General features: G+C 41.2%; 1 protein-coding gene across 1 annotated transcript; it reads right to left on the reverse strand.

The window, feature by feature from the left end:
* Positions 1-7,790: 7,790 nt before the first annotated feature.
* Positions 7,791-8,834, reverse strand: tmem121ab (transmembrane protein 121Ab). The gene has a single exon (XM_030047355.1). The coding sequence runs from the start codon at positions 8,832-8,834 to the stop codon at positions 7,890-7,892; it is 945 nt and encodes a 314-aa protein (XP_029903215.1). The 3' UTR covers positions 7,791-7,889.
* Positions 8,835-11,771: the final 2,937 nt, after the last annotated feature.

An 11,771-nucleotide genomic window follows, 5' to 3' on the forward strand; every position in this document is an offset into this window, starting at 1 on the left:
TCCATAACTACACATTTGCTTTGGCCTTCACTGTAACATACTGACATGATATGGTGACTCCTTTCCATATATTTTTTCAAAAATACACTTTTTAAAGTAGTGTGGAGGGTATTCAGACCAAAGCCATTTGAATATCTAAACAATGACATCAGATAAAGAAATTTCAAAGGGCATTTTGTGATTTATATTCTAGGCACTGGATCCTTTTTAATATGGAATAAATGCTGATGTGTGAAGGCCGTCAAATATCTTACAGCTGCAGAGGAGCACCTGGGGACTTGGGGAATAATCTTTTTGCTGGTGCCTGATAAAGTGTTTCTTTTCATTGGTTTTCTACTGTGAAAACGAAAATGTAGCATTGTCATCCTGGGACTCAGCTTGAACCTGTGTCTCAACTCTCCTCCTGTTCAGCAGCCAGAATACTAAGGATCCTCTGTCTGGGTCCATCCAAGGTCACTAAGCTAAGTGTGCACAACTCTTAAATACCTATTGTACTCCATCATTACCGTTTGACCTTTCCCTGGTATTTAAATTGTCTGAAAACTTCATGCCTAGACAATATGAAAATAAACTAATTAATGATAAAATCAGTTACATCATCAGTACTGTAACCTGGGGTCGCTGGATCTTTAAACATGAGGCACCCTCATCTACGCTGCCCAGAGGATATTGAAAGACCCATTTAAGATAACATTGAAATAAGCAATTAACATGAAGAACAGTCAGTCATTTCATAAGACTTTCTACCAAATTTGAGTTCATGTATCTCTCCCGACATGCACCAAAGGCTTGCTGTGGTTCAGCGATTCAGCCATTCTGTGCCAGTGGTGCATCGTGTGTGAAGTGAACACAAATGACTTTTTGTCTAGGTGTGTAGGATTATCAACTAGTTGGCCCTGGCGCAGCTAGAAATGTGTAAATGTAGATTGATAGGAGTTTCCTGGTTATTCAATAAACACAGACCAGTATGAAGGTCAGGGAAAAATCAGTTAATGGTGAGTGATGAATGGAGCGTTTAAATCAAGGTTAGACTTGGGATGTCTGGCATGCAATAAGATCAAGGAGTGCTGTGTACTTTTCCTAAGATAGGCCAGGCAAATCCATCATCTGAGATTTACCTTTTCTGTATCTCTGATTGCTGCAATATGTGTGTGTGTGTGTATGTGTGTCTATCTATATCTATATCTATATATATATATATATATGTATATGTATATCTATCTATATGTATATCTCTCTCTGTCTCTCTCTCTCTCTCTCTCTCTCTCTCTCTCTCTCTCTCTCTCTCTCTCTCTCTCTCTCTCTCTCTCTCTCTCTCTCTCTCTCTCTCTATATATATATATATATATATCTGTTGCAGTACTAATAATATACAGTTTGGATTTTGCCAATTGGTGTCCATGAAGGAAGAAAAATTAGTAAATTAATATTGTTAGGTCACCATAAAAATGTGGCAGAAAAAAGGACATCTAACCAGGCCGAAAAACATATAAATTATATAACCAGGAAGCTTATGCAAAATTGTGATATTTATGCAAGATATGTACAGTGCATCGTGAAAAAAAACCCCAACATGAACGCTGTAATACGTGCATGCATGTATATGCTATAACCTGAGTTCCCATAGTTTTTCATTGCAATTTAGTGTGGTGCATTTGAGTAAATAAATAAATATATTGTTGAAAATAGTCTTGAATGTGTGAATTAATATTTTTACACAAAGGCTATGTGAATATAATCTTTGTGTGCAGGCTAGACTGGGGCACCACTAATTGCTGTGGAGGAGCAGTGAATATGCAAATATTTGACTGAGTGCTGCAGAAATGCCATCATCTAAAACACACTCTGTCTAACTAACTTTTACCATCTTTACACAGGACTGAAGGTCATTCTTTGTCGATCAAGCCTCCAGTGGACAATAAATGCATTGCAGTTTTATGATGGAGGCACAGAGAGCTATTTCCATATAGATTACTGTGCGCAGTGGGTAGTGCAGTCCAGGGGTTGTGTAGCCAGCTAAGTGATTAGGGTGTGTGCATGGAGACATGTATTAACAAGTTTGAAGCGGAGAGCAACCGGTGGAGGAAACAAATGCAAAAAAAAAAATCCTACACATCAGCAAATCTGAAACTGGGCAACATTCAAGAGAAGCCAAAACACTGGTTTGACCACCTTCGTCCAATTGGCACTGAATTAATTTTGTTGAAATTGGATGTTCCAGATAGCCATAGATGCAGAATAAATCACAGATGGAGAGACAAGTGCTTTCACTGACTTATTACATATGGCGAGAGCACAATTAAATTCCTGATGCAGTGGCCTGGTGATTTATGAATGCATCTCTCAGTGAGAGGGTCTCGCAAAGGTGATCTGTTGCAGAGGCCGCCACAGGTAATTTATTCTATTCCCAAGTTTGCCATTTACTTTTTCCCCTTTAACCACTTGCGCTGACAAGATTTATTCAAACAATAGTAGCATTATGCTGTAGGCCTAGCAATGAGCTCTGATCCACACCACACCAGAGTTTCACCTCAGCTGTGCACTCTCATACATGAAATTATTCTAAATAGGACCGAGTGGTGGTTCTGGCACTTATCCATGAAGCAAACATTTCTAATTAAAATTTGGGCATGATTCTTGATTCCTCTTCTTTGGAAAAAAAAAACATTTAGCTGAGCCTACTCTTTAAACAGTATAAAAGAGCTGCATTAATGTGAGTTCCAACCAAGACCATGAGCTGCCAACTTGGACTCCAGATTCTCAGGTCATTTTGATTCCACACAATAAAACATCTTTGGGTCTGTTGGAGTTAAAGGAGAATACCAGTGTCATTTGAGGTTAAAGCCTATTTTGATTCTGACCACATTTACATGTGCCCCCATCATTTTGTACTGTATACCATTTGTAATTAGTATTTTTAACCATTCACCTGCTTTTCATCATTTTAAAAATACACTTTAAGGTATCAAACTGCTTGAGCTTAACAGCTGTCCAGCCAACAAAGATGCCATAAATAAGAGGATATGGATGTGACAATAATGTTTGTAAGGCAATTTGCTTCTGAGGGATTATTTCCTGGCGGAGACTTCCATTTCGTCCTGTGGGCGTCAGATGATTGACAGGAAGCACAGCGTAACTTAATGCAAGCACTGATATGAAAACACTCGACTCAGGCACAATAAAGTAACGATAAAACAGACACTATGACATAACCAAATCATGGCTTTGTTTATGCTGTGATGGATGGATCTGGCTTGGGTAGCTGTCGAGTCTGTGGAATTTGCTTTATTTTATTCTGAATAAGAGTGAATTGCAGCAAATGCCTATTTCTGATGGTTGGAAAACAAGGCAGCAGCAGGCAGCAGCAGGAAGAATGCAAAAGAAAAAGGGGAACCCAGACTATTGCCTCACCCAAACCGAAAAAAAATTACTAGTGTGATGACAAACCACAGCAGAGACATATTGTATGGTTCTACACTATATTGTATTATCGAACCTGTGAAGATGATTGCCCATGCCATTTTGCACTAGTCATTTTCAATTGTAGGAAAACCCATAGAGTTAGAAGTGTGTCAAAGTTACGTAATACATTTTATATTGTATTGTCCTTATTAGATAGCCTGTAGTGAAAAGTGACTGGAAAGATGGGCAGTAGACTTGAACCAGACAGCTGGAGTGAATATGTTCGTGGAGAGGGATACCCCAGAAGTGTTTAATACTTTAACAATGCGCACAATCAATATTTCTTATAGAGAGATTCAAGAAGAAAACACTGGCAGTTTGTAACCGATAAGCCCAAAACTATGTCCTGCTAACACAGTCAAAAGACTGATTGTTTGACAGGCTTGCAGCAATAATATTTCAGGTGTGGGGGGTAAAAAGCAGAATTTACTCTCATATTTCTGTCTATTTAGTTTCTCGCAGTGCCATCATTTCCTGAACAAAGTTTTATGAAATAACCCTTCTGTGTATTTTGCATATTTTGCAGAAAAAAGTATTTCTAGTTAGTGAATAGCTGCAATAATGCAGTTTGGGTCTCCATACAATTTGCCAGCGATGCATAATTTTACCTGATAATAAATAAATACATAAATAAGCAAAGCGAAGGATTGTTGCATTGGCTCTTTTTGCTTGGATAAGGATCTGTTGCAATATAGGGAGCAAGCAGAGTTGTAACCACATCTCTCTCTCCCTGTTGCTATGTACTTTCCCCTGCAGTTAATGCCAATTAAAGAAGCACTTTAAGTGGGTTTACAGCTTACTGTGTGCAATATTTTGACATTTCTACAAAGTTAAAATATCATGTGGTATCATGAGCTGATGTTGGGCCCTAGGCGCCTGCACTGGAAAACCAGTGCCACTGCAGCCAGTCTGTTGCTATTCCAACCTATTTTCTCTGTGTTTACAAAGTCCCTGAGGCCCCACCCATCTCTACAACATCTCGCCCATAGTTCAGAATTCAGGGCCAAACTTGTGACTCCAGCGCAAAACTCTCTGCTGAAACCCAGATTCTGTTAGTTACGAAACCAAAAAAAGCCTCGTTCTCTGTCTCAAAAGTTCTCAGACAAAACAGCAAAGAGAAACTTAAGGCCTCGATTTGGATTCCAGGGAAGTTTTCTTGAGTAAATTAGGACCTTGTCATCTCAACATACATTATAGCGTTGTTTGAACATATGATGTTATTCAGTTATGTTCTGTGTAATGTTGTGTTACATGCATTTGATATGTACTAGATATGTACTGGGTGTTTTATGTACTCATAATATTAGCAGACACAGCTTATTCCAGCTGTTTATATAAGTGGGTGTGACAAAAATAATTAAGGTCCCAGTCTGCAGAGACTCATTGTTAGCCGGATCAGTGAAGTTAGCTGAGAAGGTGCTACAGACATTTAGGTCGTTCAGCTTTTTGTGGCAGAGAGCAGTAAACTCACTAGAAATACAAAGCAAAATTAATTTCCATAGCTCTAAAAGCCAATGTGCAGTCAATCTTGCTCGTTATGTTGCTTAGTATAGGCTGCTACCGGGTCACGTGACACAACCGCTTTAACCAGTGTGAGCTACTGCAGTTGGCAAGTGGAGCAGATAATGCTGCATTTATGTCAAACCAGATTTTCTGCAAATACAATGGGCTGGGTGGGAAATCCAATTCTTGCCAACTTCCTACATGTATTTACCATAAAGTGTTGAGTTTTTACAGGCTCTGTTATATCCCACCTAACATTACTATTTCAAGAACTGTTTCAACACAACCAGTAAACATAACAGCACATCCACTGGTGTTGCCCCCCACCCACCCACGAGGTATTAAAAATCAAAATCATCACTTATATCTACACTAATCCAATCAACCGTAACAAAAAGTGAGAAATAGCTGCTTTCATTTATTTATGCTTGATTTTAAATTAATAAACACAAATTATTTTGGATGTCGGCACTCAGATATGTAAAACACCTAAATCATGCTTTCATCCTGAAGCTGTAAAATCCCATTTACATTTCTTCCAATATGACCTGAATGCAGCAGATGACTAGCAGCAAGCAAAACAGGAAGCGTGTGAGCAATGCTAAAAAAACTAGCATATTAAAACCGTTGTGATAATTATTCAACCATGCTTATTTAAAGGCATGTAGCATCAGTGTGTGTGTTACTGTGACACGTTTTGAGGCATGTTTCTTGGGTTTAACAGTTGAAGTTCACTTCATATTGGACACCGCTCTTTGCAAAGTGAAGCAACACACAGTGGAAACTCTACAGTGAAATAAGTAACAAACTTTTGAGCACAATCACACAATCTATCACAGTTTACAACAGAAGCGGTGTTTGTTCTGATCCCGGCAGGCCAGTCGGTAAGCAATCTGATTTAAAGGTTGATGTGATTCAAATAGGAGCTCTAATGCAAAGCACCATCTTACTCACAAAACACCATCTGTATTTTTAATGTGAGGCATTCTAAAGATAAGTCAGGGTGATTTATTACAAAAAGACTTGATTTGCACATTAAATGTCCTCCATTATACTTGTGCATTCACTGAAAGCAACAGGAACCTTCACTCATTTTATAATCGCCGCAATCTCTTTGTTGCCTCGTCGCTGACAGTTGTGGTTAATGGAGTCGGGGCGTTCAAGGTACCTGAGTATGGCTCTGCGTGCTGAGACTAGCAGTTAACCTTTAATGTTTCTGACCAGAGAGAAGCATCTTTTTCCCATGTGGTTGACCTCTCTATCTCCCACCATAATGCTGGTGTCGGTTAATAAATGTCTCCATGGAAACCTGAAGGCAGTTCATCGGCTGTAGAAGTTATGTTTGATGAATGATATGGGGTCAGTGCAGACAAGATCGGTGTTAACAGAACAAAGAACGAAAGGGATGGTGATAATGAGAGCCAGGGAACGAAGAAGAGCCATTTGCGAAGGGTTCATGCATTTTTAGCACATTTTAGAGATCAAGTAATTGCTAGCTTTCACAAAAAGTGGTTGCCTGAGGGGTAGAAAATTAAAGTTGGAGTCTGGACGGAGGCTGCTCAGACTAAATATTTATGCGCTCTGTGGCTCTTTCCATGCAAAACAGAGCAGTGTTGGGATGAAGTTTTCTTTGCTTTCAAGTACAACACACACTCAGAGGACCAAATACGTCTCAAAATCATTTTACTGAACATAAAAGCTGATTTTCTTCCAACAGCAACAATATGGAAACAAGACTGCTCTCATTATTTTTTACTTATACTTTTATTAAAACTTCACTACATAATAATAATAATAATAATAATAATAATAATAATAATGAACTGAATAACATCAGAACAATTAGAAACTATTTTGTTTTCGAATGTTTTCATCTTTATTTTTTTGTCAATTTTTCAGTGAGGCGATCTCTGGACTCTGATCTCTGCATTCTCTGACTTCAAGGCTTAAACTAGTTGTAGAGGAATGTACAGTACAGTAAATTAAAAAAAGGATCTTTCCCACATCTTGTTTTTTTTTTTTCCCTTTCTGACATCAGTACACGTTTTGTCTCGTTTGCAATTTATCACACACATCTGCCATTCACATCTGTTCAGAAACAATTAGACTTAACAACCACCTCTTTTGCTGCACACACGCACACACGCGCGCGCACACACACACACACACACACTCACACACACAGTAAAACCCACGCTTGGATGCCTGGAGTGGTATAGTGCTGATCTCTGGTGCTTTTATCAGACATTTGGTCGTAAAGCGTCACACCAACCGAGGCAGCAGATTCCAGATAGCTCCTTTCTCAGCAGAACCATACACAGGCTGAAATGCATTCTTCTGCTACAACCCTTTCTCTAGCACTGCACAGATAGCCCCTCTTGACTGACCCTTATCACACTCTCCTCCTCCTCTCTACCTGAAGTGCTTCACACTGACTGGTGTGTCCTTTGGTGATGGACTTCAAAGGAAATGCCACACATGCACTGTCAAAATGTGACCTTTTAAAAAATACAAGATATTCAAGGGACGAACCAGTTGTCCATTTTACATGACAAAATGTCACCCCGCTGCAGAGTATGGAGATTGTCTCTTAATAAAGTTGGAACATTTAAAACATTTTAAACATTTAAAAACACAATAGCACGATAAAAACCTTTTTTTTTTCCCCTTTTTGATGTCCATTCCCTGCTGTCAGAATCGAGGGTAGGTTTATGATCTGACAGGCAGGCGAGGCAGAAAATCCCTTTTATAGTTTCACAGCAGTTCAGGTGGGCTTGACAAGAGTAGAATATCATCCTGTCATGCAGCTGATTTCTCTATTTACCACCACTCCTGAAGCCTTTGCAGAAGCAGTCTGGAGAGAGAGAGTCTAAGGTTCACTTTGTTATCACCATTTCTGGTGCTGGAGAGTCCACTGCTGGCAGTCATGTGTCGATGACGTCCTGCGCTGGCGAGGGTTCGTGCGGCAAACTGGTGGCGTTGGGCAGTGGCTGCGTGTGGCTGACGGAGTTCTGCTGCAGCTCCAGCGCCATGGCGTTCTGCGGGTGGGGGAACTCCTTCACTTGTCTCCGGTACTCCAGGAATGTGGAGGCCTTGGTGGCGATGGCCACCACATTCTTGCCCACAAAGATGGTGGAAACGCGGCTGTCCTGGAACAGCACCATGTTGACGCCGCGAATGAGGATGGTGACCACATTGATGGTGACCAGGCTCAGCACCGGGTACAACATCATCTTCTGGGGCGACACGTGCTCTCCCTGCATGCTGATTTCACTGAGCGATACACAGGGTAGGATGAGCAGCAGGATGTAGCAGTAGAAGAACATAAGACCCTCAGCCCAGATCGGCAGGCCTGTCCGCTGCGGCTCCCACAGGTTAGCCTGGATATCCAGCAGGTCCAACAAGTCCAGAGCCACCCAGAACAGACGGCCACGCATGTCCTCCTTCTTCCGGAATGTTCTCACATACTCCATACTATCCAGGGCCACCAGGACCAAGTATAAACCCGGCACACACACCGATAAGAGTAATGTCAAAGCTTTACGGGCCACTGTCTCCAGACTTTTTCTGTCAGCCTTGCAATTCTGGAAGACAAAATAGAGCTTGATCTCCAGGACAAAGATGTACAGAAACCAGAGGATCATGGCGTATCCTCGTCGGGCCGTGCGCACCTCTGCGCCGACCCACACTGCCACGTAGCGCAGCACGATGAGGAAACACACATCCCCTACCAGCACTATGATACATACACCGATCTTCCTGGGGCCCTGGTTCTGCTCCACCAGGTAGGCGTCCATGAAGGCCATGCTGGTCATGATGACAATGGTGGTCAGGCACACATGGCGTTTGTCCGGGGGCGGCAACACCATGGCGAGGGCGCCTGCTGGCTCTCACTTTCAGTCCACGGCTTTCAAAAGTGAGAAAAATAGCTCAGAACTGGATCACACACTTGTGCCCAGCACTGACTTTCAAGGCGGAGTGGCAAAAGTCTTTTAAGGTGCTCCAACACCTCTTGTAAGTGAAGGAGCAAATGTCTAACTACAGTGTGTTTAATATTTCTCTAATAATATAATATATATATATATATGAATGCCGTCCTTTACTGAAATGAGTCGCTATTACAGTCCATTAAGATGGACACGATGCAAGGTAAAAACAGAGCAGTGTGTGGGGAGATGTGGGCTGTTGTTTGCTCTCAGATCAGGGAAAAAGAAGCACATCACCTCATTACTCAGCGCACTTCCATTGATCCAGTTCGCCATTGAGCAGCAACTTCACCGAGGGCTCTACAGCTGACACACCATGACTGATAGAACGGTAATCCACATACAGTCAAATGGAGGCTAGTCAGAGAGCAGGCTTGGTCTAATGGACACGTGGTGATGACAGGATAGTGGGATACTCTAATGCAATGTATTTATGAATGTTTATGAAGATGTTTGTATTTATATAAGCAGTGATGCAGCTTGTGTCTGTGTTTGTGTACTAGAGTCCTGCATGCACGAGGAATCCCTCTTCGGATACTCCTGTAGACAGTGGTGCAGTGTGTGTGGCTCCTTGCAATCCTGCAGAGTGTGTGAATGGAAATAGAGGAGAGAGAGAGGAGTCTGCAGTGGCCAGAGGCCCCAGCCGCCATAAATCACAGAGACAGCGGGGTCAACGGCCCATGAGGCCTTGTGTCCGACGTTGGCTTCCCCGGGGAGAGGCTCTCACACTGGCCTGAAGATCCATCCTCTCCCCCCTCCTGCCACGTGCCAGCCACTGCACAGCCTAGGGGAGAGAGAAATAAAGAGGAGAGGGGGAGGGAGGCAAAGAAGGAGAAAGAGACCTGTCAGCACTACTGGGCTATATAACAGTTTTCATTGCCAATGGCCCTCCACCTATGAGGAGCCAACTAATGTGTCAGCATGGCTCAAATGTAGCCCGCTCACTGTTTCACTATTGATGGGATGGAACATATTGCACATGTTAAGACAGTTTCAGGATGTCATTACCTCACTATTGTATGTAATGAGTAGTGTCACAAGACATATGGCCACTGGGTTTAATATGCACTGATGGAAATGTTATTATTCAGTAGAATTTGGACCATAACACCCAGTAGTTTAATTTTGAAAGTGAAATTAATAGAGGCTTTGTAACAGGAACAGAAACCAATTTTAAAGTCTCATATAGTAGCTAACTGCTTTTCTCTCTCTCTTTTTTTCTGCATTATTCTCCTCTACATTTTCTTCTTGGGCAATCATAAATGGGAAAAACGATGGCAGAGAATCCATTTCCCGGACATACTGTCAGGCAGGGGGAGAAGTCCTGTGCAGTAGCCAGATTGAAACAAAGAAATCATGATTGTAATATGCAATAGGATATGTACTGTTAGACACAATTGAAAAAAAAAAATGCAAGTGCGGAAAAATCTTCAAGGAATCACAAAACACATTTAAACCACCATGGGTCTTCATGCTGTTAACAACATCTAAAATCAGACTGACACATCCATTTATAAAGTGAGGGTTTAAAACAGTGTACACATTATTAGTTTCCCGCAAAACATCAAATCGAAGTACAATTTTCTATTTTTGTTGAGCAATGTTTCAAGGTGTTTTGGTTTTGACATGTTTAGTATTCTGGCTCGTGTGTGTGTGTTGATGCGTGCGACAGGAGGGGTCAGGGGGGCTCTCATCAACAGTCTGCTAGGACATTTACAGCACTTTATAAAAAAAATATAATGGATGCCTGGTGCTTAACTTTGCCAGCAGGAGCCCACCTTGTGCACTGGCCTCATCCATAAATAACACAGCATGTTTAAATATTTGCATGGAGAGGAAACAGTGCTGAACAAAAAAAGTGAAATGCGTTAATTGAGCAGAAACGTCTCCTTCAGTTCAAGTTCAGTGAGCTTCATGTTCAGCAGAAACGAGAGTTTATCTGTCGTTCTGTTCTCTTCATTTCTCTCGGCCCTCCTGTCATTGGGGTCCTTCAGGCAGAACGCAAATAAATCACATTAGTGTTTCTGTCAACTCAGTTTCGTTCCAAATCAAGATATGAATGCATCACTCACTGCACACTGGCAGTACTTCTTTGCAAAGTTGTTTGGTTGAGGCATAAGTTCCCATCAAACTTCTATTTAGCCCTCTAAAAATAATTCACTCCCACCACCCCTGCAAAAACCTGCAATACAAATATTTCGAATGGGTGTGCAGACAGAAACTAATTGAGTCTGATCTAAGACTGAACAAAACAAAGACCATATTAAAGCTTAAAAATGCCATTCATCATCATTACGTCCTGTTGGTTTAGTCACTACACCACAAACCCCTCTACCGAAAAAGTGTATATATATATATATATATATATATATATATATATATATATATATATTTTTTTTTTTTTTTTTTTTTTTTTTTTTTTTTTTTTTCTGCATTAAACATTTGGTTGGTACTGACGTAAAACAATTGCAAAGCCTAGCCTGGCTAGCACCAGGCATCCAATGCTGGTTGGATATCACCAACTTGAAACTAGTGAATCATGATCATCATTGTAGCTAATGGTGTAGCAGATTGAGGGGCAATGTGCCTTCATTTGATTGGCAGGCAAGGAGTGCTGTGAATTCAAACATGAGAAACAATCAGAACCAAAATTTGTTCCAAATTTGAGTGAATTCTGCCAAATGTGTACAGCCTGCCCAGACTAAGCAGTGACAGCTCCTTGCTGTCCCATACAGTCAGCGTCAGCCAGCTTTTACAAAGCCCTGAAAGTGACATTGACTATTTTCATCACAAAGACATACTCCAGAAGTGGACTCCAGA

The sequence above is a fragment of the Myripristis murdjan genome, chromosome 24 (genome assembly GCF_902150065.1).
Source record: "Myripristis murdjan chromosome 24, fMyrMur1.1, whole genome shotgun sequence".
Classification (NCBI taxonomy): Eukaryota; Metazoa; Chordata; class Actinopteri; order Holocentriformes; family Holocentridae; genus Myripristis; species Myripristis murdjan.

What these genes read in the sequence shown, in the direction of transcription:
- tmem121ab (XM_030047355.1), bottom strand. Translation starts at nt 8,834, where the DNA reads ATGGTGTTGCCGCCCCCGGACAAACGCCATGTGTGCCTGACCACCATT.